Genomic DNA, 17,643 nt, shown 5'->3' on the forward strand with positions numbered 1-17,643 from the left:
ATTTTAGTAAGACATTTGATAAGGTTCCCCATAGTAGGCTTATGCAGAAAGTAAGGAGGCATGGGATAGTGGGAAATTTGGCCAGTTGGATAACGAACTGGCTAACCGATAGAAGTCAGAGAGTGGTGGTGGATGGCAAATATTCAGCCTGGAGCCCAGTTACCAGTGGCGTACCGCAGGGATCAGTTCTGGGTCCTCTGCTGTTTGTGATTTTCATTAATGACTTGGATGAGGGAGTTGAAGGGTGGGTCAGTAAATTTGCAGACGATACGAAGATTGGTGGAGTTGTGGATAGTGAGGAGGCTGTTGTCGGCTGCAAAGAGACATAGATAGGATGCAGAGCTGGGCTGAGAAGTGGCAGATGGAGTTTAACCCTGAAAAGTATGAGGTTGTCCATTTTGGAAGGACAAATATGAATGCGGAAAACAGGGTTAACGGTAGAGTTCTTGGCAATGTGGAGGAGCAGAGAGATCTTGGGGTCTATGTTCATACATCTTTGAAAGTTGCCACTCAAGTGGATAGAGCTGTGAAGAAGGCCTATGGTGTGCTAGCGTTCATTAACAGAGGGATTGAATTTAAGAGCCGTGAGGTGATGATGCAGCTGTACAAAACTTTGGTAAGGCCACATTTGGAGTACTGTGTACAGTTCTGGTCGCCTCATTTTAGGAAGGATGTGGAAGCTTTAGAAAAGGTGCAAAGGAGATTTACCAGGATGTTGCCTGGAATGGAGAGTAGGTCTTACGAGGAAAGGTTGAGGGTGCTAGGCCTTTTCTCATTAGAACGGAGAAGGATGAGGGGCGACTTGATAGAGGTTTATAAGATGATCAGGGGAATAGATAAGAGTAGACAGAGACGTTTTCCCCAGGTGGAACAAACCATTACAAGGGGACATAAATTTAAGGTGAATGGTGGAAGATACAGGGGGGATGTCAGAGGTAGGTTCTTTACCCAGAGAGTAATGGGGGCATGGAATGCACTGTCTGTGGTAGTAGTTGAGTCGGAAACATTAGTAACCTTCAAGCAGCTATTGGATAGGTACATGCATTACGGTAGAATGATATAGTGTAGATTAATTTGTTCTTAAGGGCAGCACGGTAGCATTGTGGATAGCACAATTGCTTCACAGCTCCAGGGTCCCAGGTTCGATTCCGGCTTGGGTCACTGTCTGTGCAGAGTCTGCACGTCCTCCCCATGTGTGCGTGGGTTTCCTCCGGGTGCTCCGGTTTCCTCCCACAGTCCAAAGATGTGCAGGTTAGGTGGACTGGCCGTGATAAATTGCCCTTAGTGTCCAAAATTGCCATTAGCATTGGGTGGGGTTGCTGGGTTATGGGGATAGGGTGGAGGTGTTGACCTTGGGTAGGGTGCTCTTTCCAAGGGCCGGTGCAGACTCGATGGGCTGGTGGCCTTCTTCTGCACTGGAAATTCTATGATAATCTATGATTAATCTAGGACAAAGGTTCGGCACAACATCGTGGGCCGAAGGGCCTGTTCTGTGCTGTATTTTTCTATGTTCTATATATATTCTGAGTAAGCAACCCAAACAGTTCAAAATCCATTCATAAATAAATTTGAAATCAGGGTTACTAGCTGCTCTCTGCGAAGACCTTTGGAGGGCGACCCTGTCATCAACACCCTGAAAATCCTTCTGTCTTATCAACTAAAACCCTAAAGCCAAACTGCCCAGACCACACACTTGGCTCGTCCTATTAATTACATCATCTGTATCCCACTAAGATGTCCAATGACCTGCTTAGCTGGGACTAAACACCATCCCTCATAAATTATCTACACGCCAGGGAATCTCCTTTCTATAAAACCATATTCCATTAACCATCTATATGTAAACAAATAAATGGTTAGAATCAATGATTATCTCACTTTTATGACATCTTAATTACAGCTTTTGCAGATATACTTCCTGTCCATATTTGAGCCCAGGGTGTTTAACAACATTGCCACAACAAAATATAATATAATCATTTCCTACTCTTTGCTTATCAATGGAGTTTAGGACTGTGTTCTGTATAATATAGAGAAAATAAATGGTTTCTCCTTTTCCATGTTCAGTTCACTATTTCTCACTTTTTGTTTTATTTTACCAACAGGGATTCATGGAGGACAGGAAGGAAGCATATGCCTGCTGCTTGTGTACCATGTTGTTGGGCTAGAAGTGATAATGCAATGGCTGGCAGCATCAGTGGTCTTACACAATCTCGCCTCCAAAACCTGGTACCCTAACCATATATTAATAACCATATGTTATTACAATTTATTCTACTCTCCAATATAATCACAGAATTGTTCCATAGAAACATAGAAGATAGGAGCAGGAGGAGGCCATTCTGCAATTCGAGCCTGCTGTGCCATTCGCCATGCTCATGGCTGATCGTTCAACTCAATAGCCTAATCTTGCCTTCTCCCCACGTTCTAAAAAAATATTTGCAGTGCAGAAAATATTAGTTATTACAGGAGGCCAATCGACCCACCCTGTCTTCATTGGCTCGCCGAATCTCCCGCATTCTCCCCATGACCCTGCACATTCTTCTTTTTCAGATAACAACCTAATTCCCCCTTGATAGAATTTACCTCCGCCACACTCTCAGGCAGTGATTTTAGGCTTAACCACTCGCTGTGTGAAAACGTTTTCCCTCAAATCACTTTTGTTTCATTTGCCAAGTATCTTAAATCTGTGCCCACTTGTTCTTGATCCTTTCACAAGTGAGAATAGCTTCTATTGCTCTATCAAAACAGCTCAAGGTTTTGAGTACCTTGGTCAAAACTCCTCCCAGTCTTCCTTTCTCCAAATAATCTTCAATCTATCTTCATAAATTTCTTATCCATCAAACTATTCTTGTGAATCTTTTAGCACTCTCTCCAATGCCTTCACATTCTTCCTGAAGTGCGGCACCCAGAAATGGACGCATTACTGTAGCTGCGGCCAAACTGATATCTTATACAAATTCAACATAATCTCCTTGCTCTTATACTCAATGCCCCTATTAACAAAGCCCAGGATATTGAATGCTTTGTTCACCACTCTCTCATCCTGTCCTGCCACCTTCAATGACTTATGCACATATGCACCCAGATTCCTCTGCTACTGCACCCCATTTAGCAGTGTACAGTTTATTTTATATTCTCTCTCCATGTTCTTTCTGCTAAAATGAATTACTTCACATTTTTCTGCATTTCACATATGTCCTTTTGAAGTTTACACTATCTTCCTTACAGCTCACCATACTTCCAATTTTCTCATTACCTGCAAATTTTGAACTTTAGTCCTGAACACAAAGATCTAGGTCATTAATATATTTCAGGAAAAGCAACAGTCCGAGTCTCAACCCCTGGGTAACTGCACTACAAACCTTCCTCCAGCCCAAAAAACATCCATCAACAACTGTTCTCTGTTTCCTGACACTCAGCAAATTTTGTATCTATGTTGTTGCTGTCCCTTTTATTCTATAACATCCCTCACAATTTGTTATGCAGCACTGTATCAAATGTCTTTTGAAAGTCCACATAAACAACATTGTCATCTTTAACCTTCTCTATTGCTTCTTCAAAAGCTTCACCAGGTTAGTTAAACATAAATTTCCCTAAACAAACCCATGCTATCTTTCCTTAATTAACCTGTATTTGTCCATATGACTATTAATTTTGTTCCAAATTATTGTTTCTAGAAGTTTCCCCACCACCAAAGTTAAACCTTTTGTCCAGAAATATTATATACGCAGTCCTGCCCTACTTTGAGCCAGGTCGCTGTTATAACCAAAAGAGCATATTTCCCGATGACAATCTGTACCTGTAACTCCCCACTTGAGTTCACCACACATGTGCGTTCATAAACTAATAATCTTTATTATTGTCACAAGTAGGCTTACATTAACACTGCAATAAAGTTACTGTGAAAATCCCCTAGTCGCCACATTGTGGCGCCTGTTCGGTTACACTGAGGGAGAATTCAGAATGCCCATTTCACCTAACAAGCACTTCTTTCAGGACTTGTGGGAGGAAACCGGAGGAAACCCAGGCAGACACGGGGAGAGTGTGCAGATTCCGCACAGACAGTGACCCAAGCGGAATCGAACCTGGGGCCCTGGCACTGCGAAGCAACAGTGCTAACCACTGTATTACCGTGCCACCCTAATATATACATGCACATACACATGCACGGTAATACTGAGTTAGACGTTATTACTTTCTCCCTTAATCTGACCCCACTCTCAAAGGTTGGCCTGGAGTCTCCAGGAATTGAAGACCAATCGCTTGGACACTGCTGTGAAGAAAAATCTTCAGGGCATTAAAAAAAATGTAATTTTCTTTGAACATTTCTCTTTACCAGGCAAAAAACATAAACATATTGAAAATGGGGAGGGGGAATGGGAGGCTGGGTGCAAAGTGTGTTTGGCTGACAGCTAAGCATGATCAAATTGGGTGCAGTCTTTCTGCTTTTCAATTGGGTCGGACTGCAGTGCCTCACAAGGAAGGCTGACTAATGACTGGAGCGTGGGGGCAGTCATGTGATGAAACCTCCAGGAATACACTTAATCAGAGTTGGCAAGCCTACCCCACCTGTTAACTTACTATTCCCTATTATCCGGTTGTCCATCTCTCCCAGTATTCCGTGCACTCATTCCTCTGGTATTCTTCGCTGATATTATCTCCAGGTTCCCTCACCCCCGTCAAGTTAGTTTAAACCCTCCCAATAGCACCAGCAGAAAAGCCCACAAGCAACTCAGCCTCTGGCTTTATTTAGGTACAACCCATCCGGCTGGACAAGTCCCCAGAGCAAGTCCCAATTTTTCTATAATATCATAAAAAGTAGATGTGCCACCCATTGCCATCATCTTCTCCTCACTCTGCTGCCCGCGCTACTCGGATTCTGCTGATTGCAGACTCTGTAAGTAACCTCCTCGCTTAACCTAGAGATGGTGTGGAATTGAGAGTTTAGAACATGTCAAAAAATCCTGTGGAGGAAAAGTAATGATTCAAAAATGAGATTCTTGTCTACGTTATAATTTTTTAAAAACACCTTTTCTGAATGTTGGCCCTCAGCAAAACACCAGACACGACCCTCTAACTCCAGAAAAGAATCACCTAAATCTTCCTTTACACGCGGATCCATATGGAAGATGTAAAACTAACCCAAAACAAGTCAGGATTTGCTCCATTCCCCCGCCCTCCTGTGTTTGTTCAATTTTCCATTGAAAAAATACTATGCCTCAACATGTATTGTTTTCAAATGAGTCAATGGGAGTGGTTTTAAATTGATTCCCGGACATTTGCGCGATACGACTTTTTGAAACAAGCCCCAATTTTAATCAGAAACGTTGGAAATGTAATTCTTCGTAGGGTCGTTCCATGTTTACTTTTTGGCTGAAAAACGTTGCAACAATTGTTAATGTTAGCCTGGAGTCTGATGCCATCTAGCGCTGAAAGTAGTCATTTGTTACAAGGCTGCTCAGAAATACAGTATTACCAGGAGAAGCTACCAATCGCAATGTGGGTATTTGATACCGTTAACAGGTATTGCATTCTTTAAACATTTAGTGGCAGTTAAATAAGGAACATGAACAGTAGCATGTGCCGATCTTGTGTATCTGTTTCCTGAAACCGATTCAATACGTTTTTGGACAGATAATATGTGCCTCGCACATTGATGCGACATGCGAAACATATATTTTAATCGTATATTTCGAAATACAGAAATAAACAAAGAGTAAAATGAAGCGCCTGAAAACCAACTATAAGAGAAGCATCTTGTTAGTAAAACACTGAGACACTTCACATGGTTCACTAACTGAACTCCACCAGAACACAAGGAATGTGATAGTTCACCAATACATTCTAGTAAGTTAGTGGACTTAATTTCACCGCTACTTGACAAAAGGTTGGTTTACATGAAGTCATTTTGCATATTTATAGACACATTCCATAGTATTAGATTGCTTCACTTAAATAATTAAACAAAATCTGTTTAGTCAATTTAAAAGTGGTATAATATAGTTTACCTGTGAAGACTGCGGCGTTTGGGTTCAATATTAAAACCAAGACTGTATCTGTGGCTTCACGACAGCAAAGAGAGGATTTCCTGCTGAAATTAATTATTCATTGTCACTCATTACAAAAACCTAAAATCAACGAACAGACCCTTACTAGAGACGATGAATAGTATTTCAGGAAATCGGATACAGGTGGAGCATTCAATTACTTAATGAAACCTATCTGAGCTCAGGTTTTTTTTTGCTGATTCTTTCACCTTGTAAATTAATTCCTATGTGTTGTATTGTACATTGAATAAAACTGCAAATATGCCCTGTCATCATTCGCCCCGCAGTTTAAAACATAGTATTTTGAAGAGTTTAAGACAGAACACGGCGAAGCCGGGGGCATGATTCAATGGGAGTCCGTAATTCTCTTTTCATTGTAATAGCAATCAAACTGCAGAACGGCACACAGCGCAGTGCGTCTTAGTCCAATCCTATGGGAATATTTTTAAATTGGAGACTATATGAAATATGAAACGGAATGTCACACACGTAATAGGAATTTGGTTTTGTGCGGTGTATGTAACGCATTTTAAAGTCTAATATGATAATAGACCTTGCAAGTGAAAGCCTCAGGAGCTGAATAAACTTCCGGTTAGAACTCATACTCGGGGTTCATAATTGGAGGGAAAGCCATTCACTGATAATGTTTAACTCGGGGTCTGTTTTAGACAATAATGTAGCCATTGTGCCATCTTTTCTATTCTTCCAAACGGCTCGCACGACATTGATACAACTCCGAAACAAAACGCCACCCTACGCACTCATTCATAAAGTCTGGGTCCTCAGCCACATTTTAAAGTGAGACTTTTTCAGCTAAAGGAAACTTTGAACCAGTTCATGTGATTTTATCGGATGAATTTGAAATGTTCCTGTGGCGTTTTTTTTATCAACCCCACCCCCCGCCAAGTTATTTCATCCAGATCCTGTTGTTTCCTGCAGGAATGGGCGATGGTGCCCGATGAAGAAAGGACAGGACGGTGATGCTTCCAGCAGTTTGGCAGACTTCTCGGAACGAGCAAAGTTGTCGCTATCGAGGATGAGCCGCTTTCACCCGGCCCGATCATCAGTCCGTGCTTTAGTGCCGAAAGGAATACTTCCCCGGATTTCTTCACAGCCTTTTAGAGAGAGAGAGAGACACCTCTTTTTAAGTCACTAAATCTTTACCACAGAGAGCCTTTTTTTTCTTATTGCGAGCTGCTGTATTTAACTAAGGGATCTCCCCGAAACAGTTGCTTCAGTGATAATAGACATTAACGCTCAACCGCTGTCACTGAGACCGGGCTGAATTAATGAAGTGGCCGCCAGCAGCAGCAGCGGCGCTGGAGTGAAACGCACAATCCCAATCTCACAGCAAGGCCCTGGAGTGAAACACACACAATCCCAATCTCACAGCAAGGCCCTGGAGTGAAACACACACAATCCCAATCTCACAGCAAGGCCCTGGAGTGAAACACACACAATCCCAATCTCACAGCAAGGCGCTGGAGTGAAACACACACAATCCCACTGCCACAGCAAGGCCCTGGAGTGAAACACACCCAATCCCAATCCCACAGCAAGGCGCTGGAGTGAAACACACACAATCCCAATCCCACAGCAAGGCGCTGGAGTGAAACACACACAATCCCAGTGCCACAGCAAGGCCCTGGAGTGAAACACACACAATCCCAATCCCACAGCAAGGCGCTGGAGTGAAACACACCCAATCCCAATCCCACAGCAAGGCGCTGGAGTGAAACACACCCAATCCCAATCCCACAGCAAGGCGCTGGAGTGAAACACACACAATCCCAATCCCACAGCAAGGCGCTGGAGTGAAACACACACAATCCCAATCCCACAGCAAGGCGCTGGAGTGAAACACACACAATCCCAATCCCACAGCAAGGCGCTGGAGTGAAACACACACAATCCCAATCCCACAGCAAGGCGCTGGAGTGAAACACACACAATCCCAATCCCACAGCAAGGCGCTGGAGTGAAACACACACAATCCCAATCCCACAGCAAGGCGCTGGAGTGAAACACACACAATCCCAATCCCACAGCAAGGCGCCGCTGCCTTTTCTCCTCCATATTACATCATGCCGATTGTTTTGGTTCGCCCCACCAATCGGACGCGTTGCCTGGATTCTACGGGAGCCGGAATAGGCCAGTCTTCGTGCCAGGATTTCCCCATCCGGACCAGAACGCATTGCGCAGGGTGCACAGCCCGTTCCTGCAGCTTTAACAGCCCTGACATGGAAACCCCATTGCAGTTCCACGATCGGATCCAGGAGCAGCAGCAGCATCACCGCAGCACCAACAGCCGGCAGCAGCAGCAGCAAGACGAATGGATCAGATGTAACTGCCCGCATGTCACTGCTGCTCCTGCTGCCGACTGTCTGTTCCTCCGCAATTCCTCGCCGCTCACTTTCAGGACTGGTTCACCCCTTTCCTCCTCCTCCAGACAAGGCAGTCAATTAAACGGCAGCGACTTTTCACCTTCCTCCGCCAGCCATGCCAGCTCTTCGAGACAGTCTCACCCCCATCACCACCATCAGTGCCGGCAGTCCAGCCCCAGCAGCAATCGCAGGGAGAGCAATCCCTTCACTGAAATAGCCATGAGCAGCTGCAGGTACAACGGCGGGGTAATGCGGCCGCTCAGCAACCTGAGTTCGTCCAGGAGGAACCTCCATGAGCTGGACTCGGAGTCGCAGCCACTCCAGCCCATCTTCACCACAGTAGCCCCAGAGATCGTGGTGTCCAAGCCGGAGCAGAACAATTCCACTACGGCCGTTTCTTACGGGGGCAGTGCCGGGGGAGGAGGGAATGGTGGGAATAACAGCAAATCGAGCAAAAAGAAAAACAATAACATTGGCTACAAACTGGGACATAGAAGAGCTTTGTTTGAGAAAAGGAAGCGATTGAGCGACTATGCCTTGATCTTTGGTATGTTTGGGATTGTAGTGATGGTCATTGAGACTGAACTTGCGTGGGGGGCTTATCAGAAGGTAAGCAAATGAGTAGATACTGGCGATTTTCAGGGTCTTTTTGTGTATCAGGCAGTTGCCTTGTCAGCAATGTGTACTGCATTTGTGCATCTGCCTTAGTGTTTTAGCGGTAAAGAATAATTGTAAAAGTTCATCTGTTTTTAACTTCACATTGTCGCATGCACACTTCTATTTTGAATATAACAGTTTCGTACTTTTTGCTTTAAGTTTATTTTTCCCACTAATCAAAACTCAAAATATATTTCTTCTATATTGCAGGGGTCGCTATATTCATTAGCTCTAAAATGCCTTATTAGCCTTTCTACGATTATTCTGCTTGGTCTGATCATTGTATACCACGCGCGGGAAATTCAGGTAACTATATTTTTACTAAAACAAAGGAGTAACTCTGTAGGGGAGATTAATAAGTGTTATTAATCAAATTTTATGAGACAGCCAAGATGTGAAAAATATTGTCAAAACGCATATCAGTACACTCAAGTGCAAATTAAACACACATTCAGCAGGAAAAAGTCGAAAAGTTGAAATGTGGGCGATGGGAAATATATCTAGTATTAGACTAACGCTTCTTTTAATTCACTAGAATATAAGAATATTAAGAACACGTGTACATCTGCTCCCGTTTCGAACATATTTTGTAGTTTCCACAGGTCAACACAGCAGTGTAATATTCGCTGGCGAGCCCAGCGTTCATTGTCCATCACTAATTGCCCTTGAGAAGCTGCCTTCCTGAACCGCTGCAGCCCATGTGTTATAGGGAAACCCACAACAGTCCTGTTGGGAAGGGAATTCCAGGATAACAGTGAAGAAAGGCGATAAATGTCCAAGTCAGGGTGGTGTGAGGCTTGGAGGGGAACCTCCAGGTGATCGCGTTCCCATGTGGCTGCTGTTCCCTTTCTTCAAGGAAGTGAGAGTTTAGATGCCGGGAACTGTTGATTGGCATTGACTCCTGACTTCTTTCACTCCGATGGTCTCGGAGACAGAGGCACTGTGCAAGCCGCTACACTAGTACCTCTCAAAGTCTCCAATAATTCTAGCACCAAAACAATCGCTTTGGAACAAAACTATATTTGAAGCTAAACATGGTCATACACATATTGCAAAGACCGCTGTAATTCGACAAATGCAAGTAAAAATTTGGTCTGCACCATAGAAAATATCTGAACATCCACATTACAGAATGAGGTATTTAGAGATAAATAAGGTCCATTGTTTGAACAAATTATACCGAGAATGATCTCTATAGTTCCGCTTTCTGAAATAACAGCATTCACCTCCCATTCCTGACTTGCACACATGTATATTTCAGGGAGTGTTGCAAAAGAATTGCAGATATTGGGCTGCTTTGTTTTTTTTGTTATTCCACAGGTGGAAGTGTCACTTCATGTCAATAACTGGCTGTGTGTCTAACTCAGCAATAGAGCGGGTCCGATTAATCAATGTCCTGCTTGCATGGTGCTTTAATAATTCAGAAAATACTTTTTATTCAAAGGTTAAGGTATTTCATAATTGCTTTTCTAAACCTTTCGGAGATATGTGTGAATGTTGTTATGATTAAAGTATATGTTCTGAATCGGCCGAGCGCTCCGCCTACATGTCCTGAAAGGTGGTGATTTATACTGAGCCGTTTTCGCAAGCGTTTTGTTTGGGAAAGAGTTCTGCTGTTTACAATACATTGATTGCTAAGCATAATGGAAAATACAAGATTCCAGGGTGTGTTTTAGGGGAAGCCATAATTAACAAAATAGTGTCTCTTAACTTTGAAATTGCTACAATTTCCTAATGAAAACCCCAGTTTAACTTACTTTATATACACAGAAATCAATAATCGAGGAAATAGGTTTTCCAAGTAGCACCGTAAATAACTAGATGTCTGCATTAACAACTTCATTATAAAGATTATAAAGAATATTCCAACATTGAACGGGTTAGAAAATGAAAGGGGCAATACCAAGGGCATTGGAATTAGGAATGACATTTGGTAATGTTCAGAATATGAAACAGAAAGTGCGTATTGGAGAATAGGGTTACCCCGGACAATGCTGAGGGTTATCATGAACCTCATATTGTTACGGATATGGAATCAATGGTCATGTTCCAACTATTCAATCGCTTTGAGTGGACTTGACAACTTCGGGGGCTGGGGAGGATGGTGGTGAAGGTATCTCAAGTAGCAGAAGGGATAAGTTAAATTGGGGGTGAAAGGGTGAGAGAAAGTGCAGCTCACAACATTGGCGGCGGCTTCAGCTGAACTGTTTTGTGGTGGTGAAATGATGCGTTCTGTTTTTGTAAAAAGGCGCGGGATGACCAGCGTCTGTTTAATGTGTGTGTGCGGAGAGTGCCTTGCTGGGTTTGCTCAGCCGAGCTCAGGTGTGCTAGGAAACAACTAACAACTGAAGCTTTTGTCGTCTTTTTCCGTTGTGTTGTATTGTACCCAATTTACAATCCAATGCATTCTCCACTGACGGCCATGGCCAATGTGTGCCGCCGCCCACAGCCTGGGAGCAGTCCCAGGATTGAGGGAAGCCGGTCGAGGGTGGGGCGCACAGTCCAGGCACCAGCATTACTCAGTTCCTACCGAGAGCAACTCTCAACAAGAGCGAGGCACCAAGCCGGCACAATCTGACAGCAGAGGAGCAAACGACACTATAAAGACGCAAAATATTGCGGATGCAGGTCAGCTGGGGGAAAGAATTACAATGAAAATCAAGCGCTGGAAATGGTCGGGAGGCCTGGCTTGGCAACATCTGTACAGAGAGAAATAGAGTTAACATTTCAGGGATCAATGTGAACATTTCGCAATTCGTTCCTGTGTTTGGTTGCAAATATTCATGTTGGACCATTGGAATTTTGACTCAGATTTTGAGAGATTGATTTGAAAGAATTGGTAATTGCGAATGCAAAAATAAAAGTGGAATTAAGGGGAATTCACGTTCCACTCTTAGTGCTCACTCAGCACCATCATACAGCAGAGTTTAGTAACTCCTCAAACAGTGCGCCACTTCCCATGTCCTCAGAGACTCTGTCTCAATGCCGCTTTACTACACCTGGCACACAAATGAGGTTTTCCAATCAGTAGCTCACTTCAAAAGATTTAACAGAAATCAATAGAATGATAAAGCGAAAATGGTTCCCAGTTAATCACGATGCATTGCAGAATTCGATTGTAAAAGTGGCATTCTCTTTCACGTGAATTTCCTGATGGGGTATCTTATAGTATGAATATTTAAATATCCAATTGCTGGCACACAGGCCCTGGCCTAATATTAAGTTGCCCGAAGTCTTTACACTAAAATGTTATTGAACATTTATCTTTTGTTTATAGTTCAGACTCAACAACATTGAACTATATATAAAGAGTTACATAGTGTTGTAGGAATGGCTGGGTATTAAACAAATCCATATTAAAGAGAAGCCTGGTTAGTACTGATTGAGAGATCACAGAATCCCGATAGTGTAGAAGGAGGCCATTTGGCCCATCGAGTCCACACCAACCCTTCCAAAGACCACCCTACCTAGGTCCAATCCACCGTACTGTTCCTGTAACCCCACCCTAAGAGGCAATGGCCAACCCACCTAACCTGCACACCTTTGGACTGGAAGGAAACTGCAGGCAGCCGGAGGAAACCCACATATGAAATGAAATGAAAATCGCTTATTGTCACAAGTAGGCTTCAAATGAAGTTACTGTGAAAAGCCAGGGAGAACGTACAAACTCCACACAGTCACCCGAGGTCGGAATTGAACCCGGCTACCTGGTGCTGTGAGGCAGCAGTGCTACCCACTGGGCCACCGTGATGCCCCTGTCATTGTCTAAACTAATAGTGGGTTGGAAACAAAAAAAATCTGTTTCCCCAAAGGCACTGTGTAAATTACTTTAATTCACCTTTCTTGCTCTATGATATATGTACATGCTTCATAGAAATACAGATTATCTGACACATACGGTACACAAATGCATTTAATTTATTTTGAAACAACTTTATTTAAAAACACATCTTGGTGTTCCTATGGTGTAGATGTGGCTCAATATATTGGCTGCTGCATTTTCTACATTACAACATGTAGAAAACAGGAGCAGGTCATTCAGCCCCTCAATCTGTCCCACCATTCAATGAGGTCATGGCTGATCTGTGGCCTAACTCCATATACCTGTCTTTGGCCCATGTCTCTTAATACCTTTGTTTAACAAAACCCTATCTATCTTGGATTTACAATTAACATCTGATTAACAACAGCTTCAACTATTGTTTGTGGGAGACAGTTTCAAACCTCTCCCAGCCTTTGAATGAAGCAGTGACTGCACTTCGAAAGTGCTTCATTGATTGTGAAATACCATGATGTTCTTCGGTTGTGAAGGATGCTATGTTAATGCAAGTGGATTCCCGGCATGCCTTCCCTCATATATTACTGGAGAAACTCAGTCATACAGAGGATAACATTTTGAGGTTAAATTGCCCAATCTGTGCAGGGTGAGCTAATCTCAATTGGAATCTTTGTGTTAAAATTCTGGTCTTGCTCCAGGCTTGTTGGGTACTGGATGACCTTCTTTGAGGCCATGTCCAAGATTGTGGGAGTGCGGGTGGAGCCTTGTCCACTAGTGATGGTCTTCAGGGTATCACAACAGCAGACTTTCTCAAACCAGAGAAGATAAAATATCCTATCTGGGGTTCAGAGGAAGGCTTCCACAACTCCTGAAGACTATTCACCAGCCTGTTCCAAGACCTGTTCATGACCAGCAGCCAATACACAAGGGGACGGGGTGAGGAGAAACAAGACAGGCAAGGAAAGAGAGAGAAAAAAGGAGGAGGGAAGGGTAGGTGGGGGCAGGGGGAATAGGAGGGGGTGGGGGGTAAGGAAGTGGGGAGGAAAGGAGGAGGCGAGGGGGAGAACATTAAGCAAAACACATGACAAGTAGGGAGCCAGAAAGGACAAGCAGTGCGGACACCCACGCCCGACTGCAACATCAAGGTCAAGGAGGATGCCAAACACAGCCTCCCCACCCATACGTTCTAGTACCAGTGGGTGGCAATAGAACCAAAATATTGCTGTGGCAGCAGCTGAAGGCTAGGGCACAAAAGCAGCACCCCCCCCCCCCCCCCCCCCCACACACACACACCTTTACATTGATTACATTTATCTATTGAAATTCCTCTGTCACATCGTGCCATATGGGAGAAGGGCACACTGTTTAAATGTAAATAAAATTTAAAAAAAAAATGTAATGGGAACATTAGCTGGTATCTGACCGCCTGTGTAGCCCTGAAAGCAACGATGTGATTCTGGGCATCTGTGACATTTCTACATCATCATTTGAACACCGTGTTGTTCCTCATTGTCTGTGCTCACGCCTGAATAATTACTACTTGAGCAGAGTACCATTGGCACAGCTACACTTGGGCAAGGACCTGACAGCCAGAGTAACAAAGCGAGAGGAGAAAGTCTGCATGGAGGTCCGCAGCTGTATAAATAAACCACGTTTATTCATGCTGCACAGGGCTGGAATATGGAGCTGTATGGTAACACTGAATGGCACAGCAGGGCAAATGTGGGGAGATTTCAAAGTGTCACCGACAATGGGGTAATATTGTGATATTGGTCAGTTAGATCTAGTTAATTTTCAATAAGTTAGAGAGCTGCTCCGAAGTCACAAAATCAGTTGCGGTTTGGGGGTTAGATTTGATATACGTGCATTGGGCCAGATTCCCCTAATGTCATTCGAGACCTCTGAGTTGAGGGAGCTATAGGATGGGGAAGAAGGTTGTAATTCACACATTAGGTGACTACAATGGCACGGAGTGAGTGGACAGTGCTTTAGGTGGTAGCTATACTGTGCTTTCAAGTATGTTTCATACAGTGACATCTTCAATAGCGGCATCACATTTTTTTAAAGTTAGATCGCACTTGGTCACAGGGTGCGATTAATATCGATTTTTTTTCCTTGCCTTGTTTTCTTTACAACAGAATCATTAGTAACAACTGCATAGAAGGGTACATGCTACTTCCAAATACACGGGAGAGGAAGACTGGATACACATTTCAGCACGTCCAATTCCGTACAGTCACAGGGATTTTTAAAGCACTTTCAGCTCAGAATTGATGGTGATCCAAACAAACAATTTGAGCGGTTGACATACGCGGCAACACCGATAAATTCATTCAGTTCGGATGATATACATTTTACACACTGTGAAACGGGGTCTTAGATCGAAGACAGACGGTGACACATTGCATCAAACGGCCTTCGTTTGACTCCTCTCAACTCTGGAGACCGAAGACTTCCAACAGACGAAATGGTGGAAATAGTCTTGTCCAATGGGCACCACAAGTTTCAACTGATGTTGGCGAAAGGTGACTGAGAACACCACCTGGATAAGGAGCTAGGGGTGATTTCGGACTGAATTCTGAAGTTTCACCATTTGCCTTTTCATATGAATTTGTATAAAATTAACATGAAATCAATAAGAAACCATTTACATCATCGGGATGTGACCGCCACACAATCCTGCACTACGCAAGATCCATCTTGTGGACTTAGGGCGCAATAAGAGAAACTTTCAATTCGAAACTATACAATAAATCAAATTCTTCAACTGAAATACGCACATTTTAATGTATCTGGCGTGTAACATTACATTCCCATACATATACCACAATGTGGGAAAGGTGCTGAGCTATCCTCAATATTTTAAATGTTTAACATACTTCGTCCCGAATCTTGTCACCATGAGGATAATTTGTAATTTGATCTGTTAGTTAGGTTGATAAATATCCCTGGCTTAGTGCGACGAATCTGGAGCCTCTGATGCTGTCTGCTCTGGTTGCATACTTCATTCCGCAGTGTGTGGGCGGAGGGAGCTGGCGGCTGAAGTCTTGTATTTTGTTCTGTTGCCAACCCAACCGACAAAAAAAAGTTGTATCTCCCTTGCAGGAAAGCGATTTAGGCGCATTGAAGGTTGCCTGGCAATCAAAGTACTTTAATCTAATTGTGAACTGTTGAGGGATACTGTACAGCAGAAGGACTCTGGTTTACTTTGGCTTCTATTATAGCGTTATTTGCAGACAGGAACGGCAGAATCAGTTCACAGTGGTGTGATGATTGTCCCTTTAAGGTCAACGCAGCAGAGTAAGTGCCACATGGCCTGTGGGCCTATTGGGACTCAAGAGAGGATAACCATCCCAGGTGGGTGGAGCTCTCCTTGGCAGCAGACGTTTGGGGCACCTGCCTGGCTGCTGCACATTTTCCTGATTAATAAACACCTTTTGTGTTTTTTAAAAAGTAAGTGGAAGTGCATAATTACATCTGGCGATGAGGATACAATTATCATGACACTGCCTCTCGCCCGACACTCGTGAGTATCCTGTTTTGATTGAAATCTAAAAACAAAGTACTCACAAATGCCTCTCTCTGGGTGAATAGACCCATTTGAGATATTGTCAGACGCTGCGGGGTGTGGGGGGGGGGGGGGGGGGGGGGGGGGGCGGCGCAGCGCCAGGGCAAACCTCAATTGGCGACGTAGTTTAAAAACGTCTAGCAAATAAAAGAGAAGACAACCCTGAGTGGTAGAAGCTGTGGCTTCAATTTTGTTTTAAATGGAGCTTCAGTTAAAAAAAGTTTCTCAAAGGTTTCTTTTAAAATAAAACACAGAATGCACTGCTTTGAGTGATTTTTTTTTAAAATGCCCCAAGAGAGCTGCAGCGAGGTCTCCCGAAGTGCGGGAAAATCAAAGAGATGAAACTGACACACTTCCAATGCCAGAGCAGAGTCTGCAGGTTCGATGGCAGCAACCACTGCTCTGATGGGCTTTAATCAAAAGAAGAGAAGTCCTCAGCCTTCAAAAAAAGGAGTCAGCAAGTTTTTTAAAAAAGGCCCCGACAGAACCTTGACCGGTCTCCAAGGGAAATAGACAAAACAAATCCCAGCATATACTAGTTTCCTTTAGGGATGGAAATCAGCCATCCATACCTAGTCTGGACGAGGCAGCTCAGTGCCACAGTGGGTTAGCCCTGCTGCCTCATGGCGCCGAGGTCCCAGGTTCGATCCCGGCTCTGGGTCACTGTCTGTGTGGAGTTTGCACATTGTCCCTGTGTTTGCGTGGGTTTCTGCCCCACAACCCAAAGATGTGCCGGGTAGCTGGATTGGCCTCACTAAATTGCCCCTTAATTGGAAGAAAATGAATTGGGTACTCTAAACTTAAAAAAAAACTGGACGACACGTGACTCCAGACCCACAGCAATATGCTTGACTCTTAAATGCCCTCTGAAATGGCCTAGCAAGCCGCTCAGCTACATTCAACCACTATGAAAACACAAAAAGGAATGAAGCCGGACAGACCACCCGGCATCGAACCAGGCACCGGAAACGACAACGGCAAACCCAGCCCTGTCGACCTTGCAAAGTCCTCCTTACTAACACCTGGGGGTTTGTGCCAAAGTTGGGAGAGCTGTCTCACAGACTAGTTAAACAGCAACAGCCTGACATAGTCATACTCCACCAAATCATACCTTACAATGTCCCAGACACCACCATCACCATTCCTGGGTATGCCCTGTCTCACCGGCAGGACAGACCCAGCAGAGATGGCGGCACAGTGATATAC

General features: G+C 44.0%; 1 protein-coding gene and 1 long non-coding RNA gene across 4 annotated transcripts in view; one reads left to right on the plus strand and one right to left on the minus strand.

Moving 5' to 3' along the window:
• Positions 1-5,342: 5,342 nt before the first annotated feature.
• LOC140429453 (uncharacterized) lies at positions 5,343-8,567 on the minus strand. Its single transcript, XR_011949093.1, has 2 exons — positions 8,083-8,567; positions 5,343-7,165 (listed from the first exon to the last, which is right to left on the minus strand). It is a non-coding gene; the product is annotated as an uncharacterized lncRNA (long non-coding RNA).
• Positions 8,134-17,643, plus strand: part of LOC140429452 (small conductance calcium-activated potassium channel protein 2) — a 241,788-nt gene continuing 232,278 nt past the window's right edge. Inside the window, exons 1-2 of one of the 3 annotated variants that reach the window (XM_072516467.1) lie at positions 8,134-9,043; positions 9,302-9,397. In XM_072516467.1, coding sequence (XP_072372568.1) covers positions 8,135-9,043; positions 9,302-9,397 — 1,005 coding nt within the window. In that variant the 5' untranslated portion in view covers position 8,134. The remainder of the gene's footprint in view (positions 9,044-9,301; positions 9,398-17,643) is intronic. The other 2 variants (XM_072516469.1, XM_072516468.1) reach the window with 2 other exon arrangements.

This window comes from Scyliorhinus torazame, chromosome 9 (assembly GCF_047496885.1).
Source record: "Scyliorhinus torazame isolate Kashiwa2021f chromosome 9, sScyTor2.1, whole genome shotgun sequence".
NCBI classification, from domain to species: Eukaryota; Metazoa; Chordata; class Chondrichthyes; order Carcharhiniformes; family Scyliorhinidae; genus Scyliorhinus; species Scyliorhinus torazame.